This window comes from Pavona decussata, unplaced genomic scaffold, assembly GCF_977016875.1.
Source record: "Pavona decussata unplaced genomic scaffold, jaPavDecu1.1 SCAFFOLD_366, whole genome shotgun sequence".
In the NCBI taxonomy this organism is placed as follows: Eukaryota; Metazoa; Cnidaria; class Anthozoa; order Scleractinia; family Agariciidae; genus Pavona; species Pavona decussata.
The window spans coordinates 3666316-3687858 of NW_028145742.1; the positions used below are offsets into that span (position 1 = coordinate 3666316).

Sequence of the window (21543 nt, forward strand, 5' to 3'; positions counted from 1 at the left end):
TTGTGATCTGATGAAGCCCTCCTTGGCAAAGTTGTGTTGTAAGGGTCCATTTTAATAATCTTGCTCCTTGTGCATGTCCAGTCATAAAACTTATTTTTACTCTATTGGCAAATGGTAACAGGTTGTGACAGTTGCAATTTGTAACAAGTAATAATACAAATCATACAACAATGGATGGTACAAAAGATTTTGCCGAGTTGACACACAAGCACTCCCCCCCCCCCCACCTCCCCTTCTCTAACAAACACACAGGCTAGACACACACACGATTACATAAAGCATCAGAAATGGCTAAAGGGACTACAGCAGATACACATAAGCGTGCAGTTAGCAGTACAGAAACAGAAATGTTAGTGGCTTTTGTTAAATCTGTTGGAGACTAAGGTAAGCTTATACACTTGTATACCATTTGCACAAAATAGGCAAAATGGTTTCCATTTGTGTGAAGTGATATTGCATGTACATACCATGTAGACATGGTGTTCTTCATTTTTACTTGTAAAGGCCTGGCTAAATTAGGAAACATTGTTTCTTGTTATGTTTCCTGGGTGGTTAAATTAGAGGAAGCAAACAAAATGTTTTGCTGCCCCAGTGGCTAGACCAGGAAACATTGTTTCGGAAAACAAAGGGTCACACATGAGCACAATAATTAACTGTTAATGAGCAGCACTGGAAACTAGTCAACATTACTTTCATGGTGGCTAAACCGGGAAACGTGTTTTGAAAGTAAAATTTGTGTCCGGGAAGCAAAAATGTTTTTGAACTGAGGCAAAAACATTTTCTTGTTTCCGAGCAATAAAAATTGTTTCTGCAACATATGTTTCTCGGACAGCTTAATTGGGAAACATTTGCCTCTGCAACAATGTTTCCTAGTTTAGCCAGGCCTGATAATGATAATAATAGTAATAATAATAATAATAATAATAATAATAATAATAATAATAATAATAATAATAATAATGATAATGATAATGATAATAATAATAATAATAATGATGAAACTTTATTAAGCACAGAATTCAAAAAGTTAACACTTATTTACATTGAAGCTGTGCATATATTCTACAATAAACTGGATAACATCAGAAACTACTGCGTTATAATATTAGAAACTACTACGTTATACATACTTAAGATGTCCTAATGTCTCGCAGTGGATTATTTAAAACTTAGAACCAAACAACATCTTACATGAGGTTAAGCTTATCTACTTGTCAAAAGACCAAAGTTTATTGACAAAGGTGTCGTCAAATATATATAAGCTTAACCTTATAGGTGTCAAAGATGGTAGTTATTTTCAAGTTATCAATTCAGATAAAGAAATCGGTTTTAAAATCGCTCTCTATAGAAAGGGAAAATTAAAAACTTGACGTGTATACTGAAACCATGTATCACTTTAATCTGCTTTAATTAACCTGTTCAGTAAAAACCAGTGATAAACTGTGTTTGCAAGGACCACCGTGACAAAATAAAAGTACCGGATCCTGTAGTGAAGGATCTAATCAGCAAAAAAATTGAAATCAGCCTTGCTCTTTTTTTAGATTATTTGCTTTTTAATTAACCTACCAGAGTTAAGTGGCCCAGCATCCGATCAATCTTTAAATTTGGCGTCTGACTTACTTCCAGGTTAGAAGTCGCCGCCTAGGTGGAGCACTGCGTCCACTCCTTTTCCCGCCCAAAACAAAACTCGTTCTGACCCTCGTTCTGGAGTTTGGGAAGAAGGCTTCCCACCTTGCACTTCGCGGTGTGCAGTGTCACGGTGAATGGGCATTTCTTGCAACTGTTGCATGTTTCAGTACACTTGTTAATAGCTGACTCTGCAAAACTCATTTGTGTGATTTTTTTTGGAGGTTATGCTTCAGGTTCCCGCTCCCGTAAGTAAGCTCTCTATGTTTTTTTTCCCTGTTTTTTCCTTGTGTATAATGCAGTGTTCACTGTGTTTACATTCGTCATGCCTGTTACCCGGCTTGCGAGCTGTTCCCTTCGATCTTCCTGGAACAGAGTTCCTTTCTATTGGACCTTCCTAAAAAAATCGGAAGAAAAGGAACTTCTGTCAAGCGTCTTCTTTGTTGAGCATGCCTTGCTGCAAATCGCTTCTTCCAACCGTTTTTCTGTAAGATCGGTCGTGAAGAATACCGGTCAACTCGCCTACGTGCAAACTCGCCTATGCCAACTCGCCTACGCCTACTGGTTAACTCGCCTACGTAGGCGAATTTAGAACATAGCACGCTTGTTTAGGTTTATGGATTAAAGAACGAGTTAAATAGAACATAAAGTTATTTAAAAGGCATACATTACTTGAGTGAACTCGCCTATGTCAGGAAGAGAAGTCGCCTACGTAGGCGAGCTGACAAGTTGTAGGCGAGTTTGCTCCATCGGAGGGTCATTGCGAAAGTTACTGATAATGGGTGACAAGCTGTTATTTGAACCAACCTAACTAGATTTGAAAAGTCGTAAGAGTTCATACTAAATCTCATACTCGTACTTAAATCTGAAGGTCCCCATTATAATCATTGCATATACAACAAGTGCAAGTGGAATAATATTACATTGTTTATAAAAACAACTTTGAAAAATCACTAAATCTTTCTGATTTAGTGAAATTTTCTTTTCCCGTTAAAGTGCTACTACGACGAAATTCGCGTCTTTGTAATCTAAGCCATTTTAAAACATAAACAAGTAGTCTGTACAAGAAGAAGAATGCTGTTTACTATTTTTAAATATCTCTTTTTGTTCCAGAGATATTCAAGTTTCTAAAATATGCAAATTAGCCAAGTGATGACGTCATAAACTCAACCGAATTTTGGTCAAATATTATGAAAAAAGATATCTCAACCAATTTGTATCAGAAATGCTTGATTCTTTACGGTGACATTGTTCTAGGTGCGCCCCACAATATGAACTTATCAGTTTTGTTACCATGGCAACATACTGGGTTCCAGTCCTCCCTGATACTTAAAGCTTTGCTGGCCACCTTTGGCATTCTATTTTGTTATTTGCCAATGGTGCCTCATCTGCATGATCCAGCAAGCGTATAAATATGTTAGATCGAGTTTGTGCCCTTTTTAAATCTTTTTCAAGCTGAAAATCACTAAAATATTAAAATCAGGTTGGAGGGGACTGGAAAAGAGTGAGTTGCCATGGGAACCGAATTTTTATAGCCGTAGGTGTACTGCCTTTAGAACTATTAGCCTGCCAGGTTTCAATGGTTTCTGCTGTAAATTGACTGAGATAGCTCTCTTTATATACTTGATGTTATATTGAGTTGAAACTATGACGTCATCAGTCCTCTCATTTACATATTTTACACATTTTTTAAACTTAAACATCTCCGGAACCAATGCAGATATTTAGAAACGGTAAACGGCGTTTCTAATCTTTCCTAGAATTGTATGTCATAAACCTTAAAATTCAAGGGGTAAAAATTTGATCATAGTAGCAAGAGTAACTTATTCTTACCATATTTGCGAGGCATAGTATACTGGCTCATATACCGTGACCATAAACCAATCAAAACTCTGGAAATGCGTTATCCAATGAGTCAATGAGTCAATAATTTGCAATAGATAATGGTTATTAAGGACTGAGTGGAGTCCTGAGTTCGGTCTGTACATGTAATCATACGAATGGTTAAGAAAATTGGATGACCACGTAGTGGGAGTCTGATTTGTTCATCGCAAGCATGAATACAGACTGAATTAGATGACACAAAGTCCTATTACCAATAAATATATAATAAATATTTAATCATGATGATGTATTTTGCTGACAGAAGTTTTACGTTAAAAGCTGTATTCTTTCTCTCAACTTGGTGTAAAGCTGTGGAATGAGATACCATCTCATATAACAGACCTGCCGAAGAAAACATTCAAAATGGTACTTCGCCAATTGCTTTTTGGTGTTCTGGAAAAAGAAGATGACTATATTGAAATCCCTATGATAACTAAAAATGTAGGACTAACTAAATAATTGTTCCATGTACTATTATTACTTTTATTCTATAAAGTAGTGTAAAATGCTTTAAATCTGTTGCTATATAAAGTTTTTGCATGTCTGTATTTGTAAGTTATTGTTACTTTTCTAAAGTTTTCCTGTATTCGTCTTGTCCTGCCTCGATTAGTTTTGTAACTATTTGCAGGACAAGCCATTCATTCTGTTGTTTTTCATATAAATTGTTGTTGTAATCATACCCATTACAATTTCCAAGAAAAAATTGATGTGAAAAAAAAAGTTCTAGTGGGATGTTTCAGAGAATGTTGAATTAACCATTATATATTTGCGAAATACTAAAACATGACACGTACGCTGTCCTATTAATGCTCAAATCGTGCCTGCTAGTAATCAATCAGATTAGAGAATTTTGGTATATAGTTATGATTATACTCAATACTTATCAATTGATAAGTGAATTTGATAGATGAAAATCAACAATCCCAAAATTATTTTATTTATCAATGAAATTTGTTTATAAAACACCTGATTGATAAGTTAAATCACCTAAAAAAAGAGCTGGTGAAAGCTGTTCTCAAAACGAGAAGTGAAAGGCTTGCCTTGGGAACCACAAAACCACAAGACTCGTGTGGATGTATGTTTTACTGCTCCACTGTCAAATTACTAAAAATCAATGGAATTTAAATCAGACCGCTGAAATTTAAATCAATTTATCACCACAATGGGAAAGAATGTTAAGAAATGGTATGGCAAGAGTTTTCCCAGATTTGTCATTTGCACCTGAGAAATAAGGCAGCAAGGGTATCAAATTTAATGTAAAATCAAGCTGGGAAATCAGTTTTGACATTTCTCTGGATATGGGCCCCTTGGCCAGAGTGAATTCATTGACAGAAAGCAGACAGTGTTTACTAGCATTACATGCCCTATGGGTATTTGACAGCCCTATTGAACGATAAATTAACTAAAGATGATTTGTATTGGTTTTTCAGATGTCATAAACCATTGAAATAGCATGGAACACAGAGATAACAGAAGCAGACCTCAATGCAACGTACAGGACTCTGTAGATGAGCTGCATTCAACTGATGTTTCAGGAGAAGAGGCCAAAGAAAAAGTTGGTTATTATACTCTGCCTTCACGCCGGTTTACAACCATTGTCCAAGTGTTGTTGTTACTTGACCTTGTCTCTTCTGCTTCACTTTGGCTTTGTGGAGGAAATAATGACTATTTGGAAAACAGTGTGGAACATTTCAAGTTTAGGGACTCAGTATTTGACTTGGCCACAGTAGCATTTTTAAGATGTAGCATTTTGTTTTTTGTGTATCCATGGCTTGAAAGTTTGTCTTTGAAGCAAATTGATCAGCCATACGAAAAGACACTGGCCTTGAGGAAATGCGGTTGCCATTTTCTTGCTATAATCCTAACTGTGGGGTCTCTGGCTTATAGTGTTACTAAAGGTGTTCTTATCTATGAGGTTAGATCAGAAAAGGAACACAAACTTCACCCTACATACTATGCTCTGTCCATTAGTGCTATTGCATTTTCATTTTTGGAAGCCTTGTTTGCACTGTACAGTTTTTCTGCTATGAGAAAACTGAAAGTGCAAAGAATTCTTCACACGCCAAATGATGCTGAATCCAAGAAGAAGAAAAAGGTGAATTTAAGGAGGCTGATGACTCTAGCAAGACCCGTAAGTTTGTGTAATTTTCTCTGATTTTTTATTTAAAATACCTGGAGTGGGTTTTAGCAATGCCCTTGTTTAACCTCAGAGTTTATTCTAGAAAATTTTTGGAGAGTCCAGTAGGTCCTCTTCAGAGATCCAAGAGGGTCTCTTTTCACAAATGCCTGGGCCCAGATATTTCACACACCATGAAAATTAATGATATTTGAGATGTGAAAGACTTTTGGTAAATGGTTTTGCTGGCAGAATCTAATTTGTAGTATCTATTTTAGATGTGTAGCACAGAATAATTTTAATTATAACCATAGTCACAATCAAGCTAGTTAAATGTTAAACCTGTTTGTAATGGGAACATAACCTCCCCTAGTGAATTTTGTGCATGATGGTTGATGCGCTTGTGCACCTGCAATTTAGTTGGTAAATTAGCCTTGGTCAAAAAGGAGACCTTCAATGCATACTCATTTTCTCATGGTTAATACATGTACATGTCTAACAGCATTGCTTTTGATTAATTATTACTTTTAGGAGCTGTGGTTGCTTTCAATTGCATCTCTAGCTCTTTTGGGTTCCAGTGGAGCTCAAATTGCTGCACCCTATTTTTTTGGAAAGGTGATCAAAGCTTCCATGGAAAAGGGCATGTGTAAGTAGTCTGGCCCATACATTCTCACCAGACCAGGTTGGAATTTTATCCTGGAGACTAACAACAAGGTGTAAGACCATTAAAAGTACTGTTAATATATACTTCTCTATAAAAACTGAAATTCAGTCGGGGGCAGCCTGTATAATACTATACAATACACTGCAATACATTGCAATAATTATAAAATACAATACAATGCAAAGCAATTGTAATGCAATACACTACTGACAATACAATACTTTAGGACATTCCTATTCAGTAAAATGGCCTTAGAAATATGTTTTTGAATAAAATTGTGCAATTTACACACTTAAGCAATCTCATACCCATCCCAGTCCCATCCCTTCCAAGAAAGGGGGTAGCTTTAAACGGCTGTTTAAGCAGAAGTAGAAGGATTCATACTTACAGAAACATACAGTGTGTAAGCACAAGTGTGATGCTGCATCAGGGTGGGGGAGTGGAAACAAATATTTGGTTTTATCAACTGAGTTGATAGCTAACTAAGGTAATTTGGCCACCATAAAGAGATTAGAGCTCGCTAGAGCTTACATTTCAAGCGTTAGTTGGATTCACTCTGATGAAGGGCTAATGCTCAAAATGTCAGCTCATTACAGTCGCCAAATAACCTTATCAACTCAGTTGAGAAAAACAAATATTTGTGTCCTTATATATTATGTTACATTTTGTTCAAGACTAAAAGATGTTCCTGTCTGGCCTAACCTACTTCAAACGATAGGCACATCGTATGATTATAAAATAATAGACTACTGTATACTGGCAGCTTGAAAGCATACTAATTTCTTGTGATGATCTTAGAGATTGTCATTATTCAGAAAAGTGACAAATGTTGTTGGGTTTTGCTTTTTTACAGCACACCTGAATCATACTATTGTGGTGCTTTCTCTCATTTACCTTGGTGGTGCACTGGCAGCCCTGATAAGGGCATGGCTTTTTACTCTTGCTGGACAGCGTCTGGTAGCCAGGATCAGAAAACAGGCAAGTATATGAAAGCTGAAAGAAATGTGATGGTGTATTTCCAGCCTGGTGAATGAATGAGAATGATGATTATTCAAGAAAGTGACGCAGGCATACTCGGAAAAAAGAAATCCGAGTGCTCCTATCAGGAGTCGAACCTAAGACCTTCCGATTACTATTTCGGATGGTCTACCACTGAGCTACAGGAGACTCGTGGGAGCTAAGGCCATTAAACTAGGTTCATGGGACAAACATCCTGCATACTGCTAGGATTTGAATGTCGAACGTGTGGTATATGAAAGAAATGTGATGGTATATTTCCAGCCTGGTGAATATACCACACGTATACCACACGTTCAACATTCAAATCCTAGCAGTATGCAGGATGTTTGTCCCATGAACCCATGAAGTTTAATGGCCTTAGCTCCCACGAGTCTCCTGTAGCCCAGTGGTAGAGCATCCGAACTAGTAATCAGAAGGTCTTAGGTTCGACTCCTGATAGGAGCACTCGGATTTCTTTTTTCCGAGTATGCCTGCGTCACTTTCTTGAATAATCATCATTCTCATATATGAAAGCTATTTATACACAGCATTCATTTTGGGCTTGCAATTGGCACTCTGGATATTCTTGATTAAAATTTATATTTACATTTATAGTAAACTGCATTGGCACTCTTATCTTCCTATGTATTCCAAAAACACCAAAAAAATGGGCCCACATCTTCAAACTGCAGTATCACTTATTAGGTAATTTTTCACTAAATTTTATTAAAAAGTGGGGCTGTCTGGACACTCTTCTGGCTTAAATATCTTGACTTAAGTATCATTTGATAAATATGCAAAGTGTAACAGTTTTATAATCAAGGAGTTTAATTTCACTCTGTCAATGCATGAGTTTTGCATACCCCTTGAACATGACTTTTGTTCTTTTCAGCTTTTTAGCTCTATCATAAGACAAGAAGTGGCATTTTTCGACAATAACCGGTAAGAGGCACTTTCATTTTTTTTTTTACTTGAAAATGGCCAATTTAATGCTATGAGACTGCACATTGGGTTCAATGACATAGGATGGTATAATTCTATTTGTTAATTGACACATGCCATTAGTGTGAAGCAATAAGCTACTTTCCTATAATATTATGTCTAAGCCTCCCCCCCCCCCCACCTGTGGCCATCGACGCCTTCTCAAAACAATAACTTGTTAAACTCTGGACATATACAAAAATTACCAGGTGAGTGTAAAAGCTAACAAAACAATAATTGTATATGTTATTACATATTGCTGAGATCCTTTAAACCTAGAATAGCCCTTCCGTGACAGTGTTCAAGCGCTTACTTAGGCAAAAACTTCTTAATGACTGTTTTAGTTAATCCACTAGCTTTATCTTCCTCTATTATTGTCTTGTACTTAGTTATGTAATTTTAAATTGACTCTGAAAAGCCCCGTGGGGACGTATATTATTGCTACCAACAACTTGTTGCACTCATTGTACATGCACTACATATGAACACCAAAGTGCATAACAAGGATTGTCTATCATTGTTAATTTTGTGTATCATTTTTAGCACTGGAGAGCTTATCAACAGGCTGTCATCAGATACCCAAGTTATTCAAAATGCCTTAACTGTAAGTCTCTTTTGTGTTCTTGGTTTAACTGGAAGGGGTATAGAATGGTCCTATCGAAAATCATGTGTCTCGGTAAAATATCCGCCCAGTCTTGAAATCTCGGGATTCTAAACAAGAGTCTTGGAATCTCGGGCTCGCTACACGTTGTGTACACAACTGTCTCGAAGTCTCGGAATTTTGTAATTTGGGTCTCACAATCTCGAAATTGCACCCGATATTAACCAAAATTAACACGGAACGAGCAAGAAAAGCATGTGCTAATTTATAACGTGACCCGAAGCAATTTTTCGTACGTTAGGTGGCTTCCATTGTGGCTTCCATTGGAGTTTTTTGTCATGTTATGTACAATAAACTCAAAATATTTTCAACACTTCGATCTGCTAAGAGGATTTTTGAGTCTCGGGCCCGGATTTATTACAGGTAAAGTCTCAGGCTCGGATTCGATGTTAACGTTTGGGTCTCGGTCTCGTAATGTTAAACAAGGGTCTCGCAGTCTCGCAAAGTCTCGGATTGACCATTCTATACCCCTACTGGACCTCTTTGTTAGTTTTTTATCCTTTACAATAACTTTGTGTGATGTTGAAATAATTTCATATCCTACAGTTACCCTGGCTCCTTGATTTTTGTTTATTTTTGTTGTTTCCAGGTGAATGTGTCCATGTTGCTGAGGTACATCTTTCAGATCATTGGTTCTCTTGTGTTTATGTTCACACTCAGTCCCAAACTGACTGGAGTTCTGATCTCTGTTGTGCCGATTGTGGGAGTAGGCGCTCAACAGTATGGTATGGTTGTAAACTTTCTGCTTGCATGTATTTTATAACCCAGTAACACCAGCAATGTGCTGAATTAAGGGTTTCACTTCAGTCAGTTTGTTGTGCCATATTTATCAAGTTGATACGAGGTAGAACAATCAACCTTGGGGGTTGGGGAAACCACAGCAAATGGAAGCTCTTTGTCTCATTGTTTATGTTGTTGTTATTTCTTTTAGGGAGATTTGTACAGGGATTAAGAAAGAAATTTCAAGATGAGCTGGCAGCAGCATCATCAACTGCTGAGGAGTCTATTGGCAACATACGAACTGTGCGATCATTCTCTCAAGAACGTAAATCCATGAGCAATTATGATGCAGACATTGAAAAGAGTTACAGAAGTGGAGCAAAACTAGCTTTAGCTTCAGGTGCTGCACTTATTTGAAGTTTCTTGTGTTTTATTGTGAGAATAAATGCACAGTAGACTTCAGAGCACTTTGGTTACAAAAGCGATTGAAATCTAATTATCCTTTGTGTGTGGCCTGTAACCACAGTTGTCGTATGTGGTACTTCATTGTAGGACTGCAAATAATGTGAATAGAACATTGACCATTGATAATAACTTGATTTGATTTTTGAACATATAGGTTTATTTCAAGGTGTTATCGGCATTATTGGTCAGGTATGTTTGATTCTTAAGTACAACTTCTTAAATATAGAAGTACTGTTAGACCATATCCAGATTTCAAGCCCAGCACCCTCACAAACCACTCAGTCAGTAATAACTACTGATGTGTTTATCATTATTGTTCTGGCAGGGTGCTGTTGTATTGGTTCTGTGGTATGGTGGCAGTCTGGTCAATAAGCATGAACTTGATGTTGGTATCCTAACAGGTAACACACTGCTTCCTGTCTTGTTTCACTAATGACTGATTCAGAGGACAGAAATTTAAAAATATGCAGTCAAATCTTAATTTTTTAAATTTAATCTTAAGAATGGTGTGTTTGGTTGCTGCTTTTAGTAGTGTTTTCATTAGATGCAATTTTATTGTTGACTCTTTACAGCCTTCATGTTATACACACTAAATGTGGCAATGGCTTTTGCCTTTCTCTCATCTCTCTATGGTGACTTCATGCAGGTATGTCAATCTTTCTTCAGGTATGGAATCTTTTCTGTCCTTAAAGGACTGGCACATCAGTAGGCCTTCAGATTGGTATATTCTATTTCAAACTAAGTGGCTTAGCTGTCCAGTCTTAAAAACAGAAAGCACCCTTAATGGTTTTTGTCCATTAAGTTATTACTTTGTTTTTAATTAATGTTTTGAGTTTGTTCATTTGACACCACACCTGCTGTAAGTATAAATTATGTTGTATGTTAATTGTTGGTCTGTTTTTATAGGCCGTAGGTGCATCTGTGCGTATGTTTGAGTTGATGGATCGTCTACCAGCCATCAATGTGGAAGGAGGACAAAAATTGTCCTCCGTCAATCAAAGTAAGCTTACATGCAAATGCATTTGCAAGTTTCCTATTTGACTGTATTATTTTGTAATAATTATTATTTGACACATTTTTGCTTTATTTTTAAACTTTTTAAGTATTTTTTTTTTAATGAAATACTTTGTTTTGTTTTTTTTTTTAACAGCTATCCAGTTTCAAGATGTTTGCTTTGCATACCCATCCCGGCCAGATAGTGATGTTTTGAAGGTAAATTTACCAGTATGGTTGAAGTTATTTAGAATGCACCACTTGTCATCAGGGAAATTGTGTACCTTGTTATTATTTTATTGTGGTCTAAACAAAGTGGTTGAAAAAGTCATGATATTTCCTAGTGTATGATAAGTGTTATTACGTGGGATGCCCTGAGGGCAGACCGTGTTTAAAATTGGGCTCGGTATCTTTTATTTTCTTCATGGTAGCTACAAATCAGCACATTAACTTATTCATTTAACTCTGCTCTCTCCTAGAAGGGATCTATTGTTCTTATTGTCTTCGGCCAAATGGCACCCATCTTGGGTCAGTTATCGTGAATTTCTAGATTTCCCCAAGACTTAAGTAAAATGCCAAAATTGAACAAAAAGTAATGAAATGAGCTAAAAACCAAAAAAGCTCCTTAGGAAAATAATTTTTCTTCATCTAAAAGTGGGATTTTTCATTTTCTGTAAAAAAAAAAAAGACCTGTCATATTATTATTGGTTGCCATGGTAATGTCCAAGTCAATGAGCACTAACCAACTGTATCAAATTGTTCCCAGACAAATTTCTGAAAAAATCACAGAGTTTATTCAGGTTTAAAGAATCCCCCCCGCCCCCACCCCTCTCTAGATAGTTTTAAATGGAGATGTTGTTTACTCATGAAGTCAATATAACCTTTGGTAATCATTTTCCTTGTTGTTATGGCCTGTTTGATCATACGGTAAAACTTGCCCAGCTCCAGTTCTGATTTGTACCAGTATACTTTCCACCCACGGGTGTTCTTAACAGTCAACCATGGTATGGATCTTTACCAAAACTGGCATTATTAGTGTAAATCCAGCAAGGTGTTCACATTTTATCAGTCAAGTTTTGGGATTAGTGTACCTGGTTCTGAAGCAGGTTCAAACTTGCATGGATAGTGTGAATGGTGCCATGAAATAAAAATGTCTTCATATTTTTGTTCATGCCACCTGTTGATGTTACATTGTAGGGGATGTCATTTGAACTGAATCCTGGTGAGACTGTGGCTTTGGTTGGACCTTCTGGGGGCGGCAAGTCAACAGTTATCAGTTTACTGGAGAGATTCTATGACCCAAGGTCGGGGGTCATCTCTATAGGTATGTAATATAGTGTACTGGAGCAGATCAGGTTTAGTTAATTAATGTCATTACCACTTGATTAACATGACATACTCATGCAAAGCACTTTGTTATAAACACAAAATTAATCTGGCAGGTTGATTACATTTGAATAAACCATTGTTCTTGTTTGAGAGGAAGATTGATGCTGTCAAGATACGCAGGGGCCCCGACAGTGGTTATCAAGTCTTCATGTTGTATACTGCTTCTATGGCAGCTATTAAACAATCATTTCCCTTAATGCTTTTGACATGTCATTTGATTTTGCAGGAGAAACAAACTTGGCTGAGCTGGACTTGTTTTGGATGAGGCGAAAAATTGCTCTTGTCAGCCAAGAACCAGTGTTATTTGCCACAACAATAGCTAGTAACATTTCATATGGACGTGAAGCAACTCAAGAAGAGGTAAATTTGAGAAAATAATAATTACTAGAAAACCCGTTACTAAACTTTGTTAGATATTGGCGAATGACTGAGCCATCCGACTATTGAAATCAATAGTAGTGTGGTGCTAGTTATGAGCTCTAGAGATTCCTTGGAACCAGCTGGAGTTGGTTACTTTATAAAAATTGCTTTCATATTTTTCTGTACAGATAGAGGAAGTTGCAAAACAAGCCAATGCCCATAACTTTATAACAACATTTGAGGTATGAAGAGTATCCTTGTAATCTGAAAATAGTCATGAAACATTTAAGGGGTTAGTAAGGTCATTTTTATGCTAGAAATAAGCTGCAGCTTTGCTATGTCATGAACTTACAACATAATTCCAGCCGTGATATTAAGACAAATAGATGTTCAAACTGCATGACAAATCTTAGGCCTTGACTGGCTGACAGAGTTACTGACACAGGATTGAATAGATTATGCTCAATTTGACAGTGATCGTACTAGAGAAGTTGAAAAACAGCAGCCTGACATTTTTCAAGATAATTTGTTGGCTTGCACTGAACATGGCCTTGATGTGACAACCTTTAATGTTAAAAGGATGAGTTAAAAATTATGTTGTAACTCAGGAAGGATATCAGACACAAGTTGGTGAGCGTGGTGTGAAGCTCTCTGGTGGCCAAAAGCAGCGTGTTGCCATAGCTCGAGCACTCCTCATGGATCCCGACATTCTGTTGCTTGATGAGGTCAGTGAAGCTGCTATAATTGCATATCAAGGAGTGTAATTAATCAGTCATCTTCCTCTTGTCTACAGTCATTTTGTTAGGGGAGCTGGTAAGGTTGTGGTAGACTGTTATTGAGCCTTGCTGTTAACTGTGTTAATCTGTGCCTATATATATTTTTTTTTTTTTTTTTTTGTGGGAAGGAGTGGGCAATGAGGTAGGCAGGGTGGGCCAAATGGTAAAAAGAGAGCAGCTGTTGTGGAGTGGAATGGAGTGTAGGGGGGAGAAAAGTTGGATAGTATGTTAAATTGTGCAGTTTTACAAAAGAAAACTGAAGGAAGGGTAACAACTGTGAGTAGAGTATCAGGAAGTGGAATATTCAGATCTTCTCTTAAGCCAGAAATATTTCTAATGTTGCTTCATACCATAGGTTTGATAGTGACTGTCTTAGTTAGAGTGATTTCTAGGAAGTGAGAAGAGTGTTGATGGAGTCTTGAAAGTTTCCAAATGAGTCTAAAACTTTAAGATCATTCTATCGATCTTTTGTCTTGTCTTGTGAATTTTGTTCGGTAAATAACAGTTGTTTGATTTCCTTTCAGGCGACCAGTGCTTTGGATGCAGAGAGTGAACACTACGTGAAGGAGGCCATTGATCGTGCAATGGTCAACAGAACAGTACTTGTCATAGCTCACAGGCTGTCTACTGTTCGAAATGCTGACCAGGTGTGCAAAAACCCTTTGACATTTGTCATTCTTTACTTGTTAATCCAGTTAAAAGGAGAGATTCTTTGGTAATTCCTACTAAACTGATGTTAAGACAGATATGTAAGACTAAAAAGATGTGCAGTTATCACATCCACTTGTGAGAGAAAAAATTTGCTGCATCAAGCCAATTTTTCCAATCATAATGAAATATGCTATAACTGTGCTGGGCTATAAAAGCCTGCCAGTTTGAAATTGCTTGTTACAACTTAGTAAAAAAAATGTGATTGTGAAATATGCTGCAACCTTTTGCACAAAGGAGAATGCATCATTTTGTTTCTTCACTTTAAAACAACAATGTCCAGTGTTTGGTGTAGTTTTGAGGTTTTAGCATCCATTAATAATAATAATAATAATAATAATAATAGTAATAATAATAATAATAATAAAATCTTTCTTTATTATAATATTCCAAGCAAAATTGATATTTACAAGTTAAAAGTAGAAAAAAAGAGCTATAATAATAATAATAATAATAATAATAATAATAATAATAATAATAATAATAATAATAATAATAATAATAAAATTTGTGGAGGATCTGGGTGTCAACTTATACCCAGATCCTGTAGGTGCTATGAGCAACAGGGGGATCATCCCATCGTACCATGTCAAGGAAGTATTGAAAGAATGTGTGGAGAAGAAGTTTGAGAAGGAAGTACGTGGACTAGAATGGCAGGGAAAGTTGCTGACTGAGAGGAAGTCTGATTTACAGCTGTGCAAGAATGAGTGTTTCAGTTGGCTGAATAAATGGAGATCATGCCCCTCGCACACTATTGCCGGTGTCTTTGAACTGTACGAGCAACTTTTGCCCACAAAGCTATACTCTAGTAAGAAGACACACACGAGTTGTCCCGGGGATGTGAAGTGTAGGCTATGTGGTCATGCCCAAGAAAGTGTCCGGCACATTCTGGCCGGGTGTTCTGCACTAGCTCAGAACAATTATTTGCTCAGACATAAAATGGCTTTAAAAGTCCTGTTCTGCGAGCTCCTACGTGACCAAGATCTTCTTGACGAAGTACCACCATGGTACTCGCCAGTGATGCCAAAGCCGGTGTACAAGTCAGAACAAGTAGAAGCGTGGTGGGATGTACCTGTTTATGCAGATCATCAGGAGGTGCGAGCCAACTGGGTCGATGCGAGGGTTGTGAATCATGAGAGCAAGAAAGTCATGACCATAGAGATGAGTTGTTCATGGATTAGTAATCGAGAGAAGAAGAGCGAGGAGAAAACCATGAAGTATGGTCCCTTGAGGTGGGAACTGAAGGAGCAATATAAAGGATATGAGATGCACCAGTATAACATTATCGTGGATGTGCTAGGCGGCTGGTCGGAAGAGACAGAGATTAGTGTGCCATCACTGGTTGGGCGGAAGACTACTCAAGTCCTAGAGAAAATGCAGAAGGCGGTTTTATCGGTGATGCTGAACATTGCAAGAACTTTCAAAGAAGTAACATGATGTTTTATTATACCAAGATTAATAGACCAGCCATGAATAGACCAGCTATGACTTTTATACATTTTTATATAAACTATGACTTTTAGATATTTTTATATAATTTATATTTTTAGACTATGGCTTTTATATACTTTTATATATTTTATATTTTTTATATATGTATATATATTTTATTGATTTTATTACGTGATATTTTAAGTTTCGCTTGGCTCACAGGTTACGCTATGCGCCCTGTGGTGCTTCTTATACTGTGCATACAGATAGTTTTACTGCGCATAATAAAATTTTATTACGTGGGATGCCCTGAGGGCAGACCGTGTCTAAAATTGGGCTGGGTATCTTTTTTTTTTCTTCATAGTACGGCTTCAAATCTGCACATTAATTTATTCATTAAACTCTGCTCTCTCCTAGAAGGGATCTATTGTTCTGATTGTCTTCAACAAAAACAGCACGATAAAAATCTATTATCGGCTCTTAGATCACAAGGGAGGGGACCCACTCATCCCTACCTGTGTGACGTCAAATCATCATTTGATTTATTCATTAAACCTGGATTAAATTCTGCTCTCTCCTAGAAGGGATCTATTGTTCTGATTGTCTTCAACAAAAACGGCCCAATCAAAATCCATTATTGGTGCATATCTCACAAGGGAGGGGACCCATTCATCCCAACCTGTGTGACATCAAAGCAAATCATAATTTGAAAGGTTTTTTCAATAGCAGCCACATGTATGAACTTAAAGGTTAAAGGTTTGATTGTCAATTTTTACTAAAACTTTTCATCTAGTAAAGCTTTGTTTCTGTTTGTAACTGGGTTGTCAGATTACTAAGTGGGAACCTCACTACTATACAGGGGAAAGCATTTGTTAAGAAGAATACCTCGTGCTTTATGTGGATGCTTTGATCCTTACGTTTTCACCTTTTATTTGGAGACAGAAACCGTTTCTACATTGATTATTTTTCAATCGTAAACATGAGTCAGATCCCCTTATCTGTATCTGTCAGTGTTGCCCAGCGGGTTCATGACGTTATCAGAAACTTACTAATTTCCACTATGATTTCCAGTAACACAAATGTGATAAAATATCACGCAGTCTTTCTGAATAAAACTATTCAATTATAATTTTCAATATTATTGCGAAGGGAGGATAGTTTTAAAAATCTTGTATTTATTATTGTTTATTATCAGGTTTTGGTGATTGATAAGGGACACATTGTTGAACGAGGAACTCATGAGACTTTGTTAGCCAAGGCTGGTGTTTACAAGAAACTTGTGTTGAGACAGCTTAGTACATCTCAGCATGCTGCTGGTACTGCTGAAGACTTTGATCCAGATTTGTTAGAGCCAGGAGAACCTTCAATTCAGGAAGTTGATGAACCCTAGAGCTGCTTCTCCATTTCATGGCTTGTTGCCAGGAACAACTTAGAATTGGATATTATTAAATAATGGGTAGTTAGAGCGTTAGTTGACTTTTACTGTCTTGCAAGGTTTCACTGTTAATGGTTTAGTTAACGAAAGTTTGAGACAATGGGTCACTGATGTCATATGAACAATGTTTAGGTTAATATCTACAGGTGTACATCACAATAATTGCTGTGCAGTACTTAAAGGGTGTTTATAAGTTGAATGAACTGTCATAGGGCATATGCCAAAAATGAAGGCAATCTGAAGAAAACAGAAGAAACCCAAATGTTGAATTTTACATTTCTTTCTTGTTTTGTTTGGATTGCCAAAGGTTTTTTTTTCAGATTTTCAGCCTTGTGTTACCATAAGAAGAAGTAAATATTCTTGGAGAAAAATCATGTTACTAAGATAGTGTACAAGTATGAATCCCGCAGGGCTAAATAATGTTTTTGTGACTTGTTTTTGGTTTGCCAGTTGATTCTGAGTTGTTACTTTAGGTAAAGATGGGTACAAATGCCTTTATGTAAGTGTACAAAACATAATCTACTTTTTTTTTTTTTTAATTTTAGATTGTTAGCTTATTTTTATCTTTCTTTTTGTTTTTGTAATTTTATCTGTTTATTTGTGGGCTTCCTGTAAAGTAGCTTTTAGCTAAGTGGAGTGCCTCGTAAAATAAAGTTCTTATCTTATCTTATCTTATCTTGTGAATCATTACATTAACTCAACATTAACTCCTAAAACGTAACTTTGTCGGTTTTATGCAACCCAGTTTCACCTTAGTGCATCTAGTCCTTTACATAATTGTGTAGTTATCCCTGAGAGGATTGAGAGACTGCTGTTCAGAGTGGGGCAGGAGTGAAGGGAGTTAAACGCATTTGACAGCCCTCGTGTTGCCAGTGTAGTTTATGCTGAAACTGCAGACCCAGGGCTGGGTCATCAAGATGTCATCACACACCAGGAAGACTACTAACATATCCCTTGGAAAAAAGTCGATTTTTGGACGAAATACAAATATTCTTTGAAAAGCTACCAATCAAATGGTTGTGTCCGAAAACGTCCCCTGAGACACTTTTTAGGCCTCCCAAGTGACCAGGGACAAAGAAATAGCCCACAAAAGATCAAGTCAGGGTGAGAGTAAACAGAAAATTCTTTGTCAGGGCATTATTTGCACTTAAAAATGGTTCCCAAGAGAGTTTCACGACACTCCTAGATCCGTAGGGATATAAACAAGTGAAAAATGCCAACTTCAAAATCTGGCCATTTTTGACCAAAGCCCATGGACTTACCCCTTGGAAAAAAGTCAATTTTAGGACGAAATACAAATATTCTTTTAAGAGCTTCCAATCGAATCGGTGTGTCTGAAAACGTCCCCTGAGACATTTTTTAGGCCTCCCAAGGGACCAGGGACAAAGAAAAATAGCCCACAAAAGATCAAGTCAGGGTGAAAGTTTAACAGAAAATTCTTTGTCAGGGCTTTATTTACACTTAAAAATGGTTCCCAAGTGAGTTTCATGATACGCCTAGATCCGTAGGGACATAAAGAAGTGAAAAATGCCAACTTCAAAATTTGGTCATTTTTGACCAAAAACCCTGGGCTTACCCCTTGGAAAAAGGTGGATTTTTGGACGAAATACAAATATTCCTTTAAAAGCTTCCAAACGAATCGTTGTGTCCGAAAACGTCCCCTGAGATATTTTTAAGGCCTCCCAAGGGACCAGGGACAAAGAAATAGCCCATAAAAAATCAAGTCAGGGTGTTAAACAGAAAATTCTTCGTCAGGGCGAAATACAAATATTCCATTAAAAGCTTCCAAACGAATCGGTGTGTCCGAAAACGTCCCCTGAGATATTTTTAAGGCCTTCCAAGGGACCAGGGACAAAGAAATAACCCATAAAAAATCAAGTCAGGGTGTTAAACAGAAAATTCTTTGTCAGGGCGTTATTTGCACTTAAAAATGATTCCCAAGGGAGTTTTAAAGACACGCCGAGATACCAAGAGACATAAACAAGTGAAAAATGGCAACTTCAAAAATTGGTCATTTTTGACTAAAAACCCTGGACTTACCCCTTGGAAAAAAGTTGATTTTTGGACGAAATAAAAATATTTTTTTAAAAGCTTCCAATCGAATCGTTGTGTCCGAAAATGTCCCCTGAGATATTTTTAAGGACTCCCAAGGGACCAGGGACAAAGAAATAGCCCACAAAAGATCAAGTCAGGGTGAAAGTTAAACAGAAAATTCCTTGTCAGGGCGTTATTTGTACTTAAAAATGATTCCCAAGGGAGTTTTACGACGCGTCGAGATCCCAAGAAACAAGTGACAAATGCGGACTTCAAAATTTGGTCATTTTTGACCAAAAAACCTGGACTTGCCCCTTGGAAGAAAGTTGATTTTTGGACGAAATACAAATAGTCTTTTAAAAGCATCCAATCAAATTGGACGTATTACATTTTAATAGCATAATTATATAGAATAGCACAGGGAGCCCACACAAACGGTGTGACTGGTGACTGTTTACAATATAATTATATATATATTTAATGTTGCAGTTCCTATTACCATAAAGTTAACTAGAGATCTCAACAGACATATAATAACATTGGATATTTGGCGTAAAGGGGGAACACCGCTCCGCGATCGGCGTGACAGACGACTCCCATTGCATGACCATAAAGCCCTACTTATCTCCCCAGCGCTATGGACTGTATTAATGACCAGTGCTGGATCGGACAAGTTGTAGGCAGGTCCAAAACTAAAACAATCTTATAGCCTAACTCTCCACGGCACTACAAACTGAAACCTCTGGCCAGCATAGTGCAAAGAGTTTTGCCATTTTTTAAAACCAGCTCAAACCTAATATTCCGTAGTGGTACGAGCCGACTCCGCCGGCATGCGCTGGATAAAAGCATATAACGAGCTTCAAGGTTATAGAGCTAAAAATAGCCTAAAAACACAAAGCTTGGGGAATTCCCTGCGAGACTTGACCGAACGCGAACCTGAGAGGTGAACCCAAATTTATTGGAAAAACAACAACCAAACCTCCAAAGGGAGGGAGGGGTGGGAATTACAAAATAGAGACACTAAAGGTAGACCTTACAGTAGGTAATACAGCAAGCGAGTGATACTCGGACTTTTACTAGACCTTTTATGGTTAGACATTTGTCTTGGACTAAGCCAATGGCAAGTAAAGTACTATCGAATACAAGAGATTCATGTAGTGCTGAACGAGACATGAATAGAGGTATTTATACCTTTTAGCCATACAAAATGAAGGATATAACATGCTAGAAAAATAGGTATTGTACAAGAAGAGTAGAAGTACATCCATGACCAATTTGCAGTACGTAATGCTAACTGTTGACACAGTAAGAACTGAGCTCAAGAGCGTCACGCTCCATTAACTGGGTTTTACAATTATGTTGTAAAACTTTAATTATTACGCTCAGGTAAATGACGAAAGCAAACCTTCAAAATTGCCTAAATTCGCCGTTTTCAGGCAAAAGAACGACAAAGCACAACGATTGAGGTAAGTTTACATTTATTGTGACTTTTTAGATAAACATTTTCCCTAACATAATTTTGGCTATAATACGAACCATATAACATCCATACAAATCCTTTAAATTTTGTAAACAGTCACCAGTCACACCGTTTGTGTGGGCTCCCTGTGAGAATAGTAGAAAACTTATGCATAGTATACAACAAACTACTGTTATTTATTGTTAGTAACAGTAGCCTGCTTGCCAGGTGCTAGAAATAGAGGGGGGAGAAGGGGAATGGGATGCATCCAACATGATCTTGTGTAACAGATGCAGAGATTTTGATTATCATTAATCCATGAACACTTGATTTGACTGTTACGGCAAAATAAATGGTTGATAGGAAGAATAAGTGAAAGTGTCACCAAAGCTAGCGTTTCCATGTACCTTCCAACTCTTATCAGAGCTGTGCCATTTTCTGTCATGTTAATGGCCCATTGGTGTGAACAAAATGCTCTTAGAGTGTTTTTCTTCTCTGAAAATCCTTCTTATCTGACCACCCCTTTCATAAGACCACATCTTCAGGGTACGTCAGTCAAAAGTAATATGTGTAAAGAGAATTACACTGGAATATTAATGCCTGATGCTTTCAAGTGTAGTATTGAGTCTTCTTATTGTGCTCCAAGATATGTTGACCTTTAACCTCTGCTAGAGACAGGTCCCATTATACAGCTGATAGGCACTGAAGTGAGGTCAGTAAAGAGATGGAGTGTTAACATTTGCCCATTTTTAGCATGGTGAGAAGTTCTCTCCTCTTCACCTGTGCTTTCTCATACTAATGCAGTCACAGATTATTGTCATGTTGTCCTACAGCACACAGAA

The 21543-nt window shown here is 37.2% G+C and overlaps 2 protein-coding genes across 2 annotated transcripts; both read left to right on the plus strand.

The window, feature by feature from the left end:
• Nucleotides 1-1696: 1696 nt before the first annotated feature.
• On the plus strand, nt 1697-17883 carry LOC146452897 (uncharacterized). The gene is made up of 19 exons (XM_085097473.1): nt 1697-1874; nt 4941-5641; nt 6158-6272; nt 7144-7268; nt 8182-8231; nt 8814-8874; nt 9521-9656; nt 9863-10051; nt 10271-10305; nt 10442-10517; nt 10689-10762; nt 11023-11116; nt 11267-11328; nt 12307-12433; nt 12725-12858; nt 13047-13100; nt 13467-13583; nt 14159-14281; nt 16969-17883. Exons 2-19 carry the CDS (start codon nt 4964-4966, stop codon nt 17161-17163), a joined length of 2445 nt encoding a protein of 814 aa, XP_084953599.1. The 5' UTR covers nt 1697-1874; nt 4941-4963; the 3' UTR covers nt 17164-17883.
• On the plus strand, nt 14784-16961 carry LOC146452898 (uncharacterized). The gene has a single exon (XM_085097482.1). It carries the CDS (start codon nt 14898-14900, stop codon nt 15777-15779), a length of 882 nt encoding a protein of 293 aa, XP_084953608.1. The 5' UTR covers nt 14784-14897; the 3' UTR covers nt 15780-16961.
• Nucleotides 17884-21543: the final 3660 nt, after the last annotated feature.

Bases quoted from the DNA above. Each gene is read 5' to 3' on its own strand.
- LOC146452897 (XM_085097473.1), top strand. From the start codon at position 4,964: ATGGAACACAGAGATAACAGAAGCAGACCTCAATGCAACGTACAGGAC. The intron at 10,763-11,022 runs GTATGTCAATCT...CTGTTTTTATAG, and splicing joins TCTATGGTGACTTCATGCAG to GCCGTAGGTGCATCTGTGCG. The intron at 12,859-13,046 runs GTAAATTTGAGA...TTTTCTGTACAG, and splicing joins GTGAAGCAACTCAAGAAGAG to ATAGAGGAAGTTGCAAAACA.
- LOC146452898 (XM_085097482.1), top strand. From the start codon at position 14,898: ATGAGCAACAGGGGGATCATCCCATCGTACCATGTCAAGGAAGTATTG.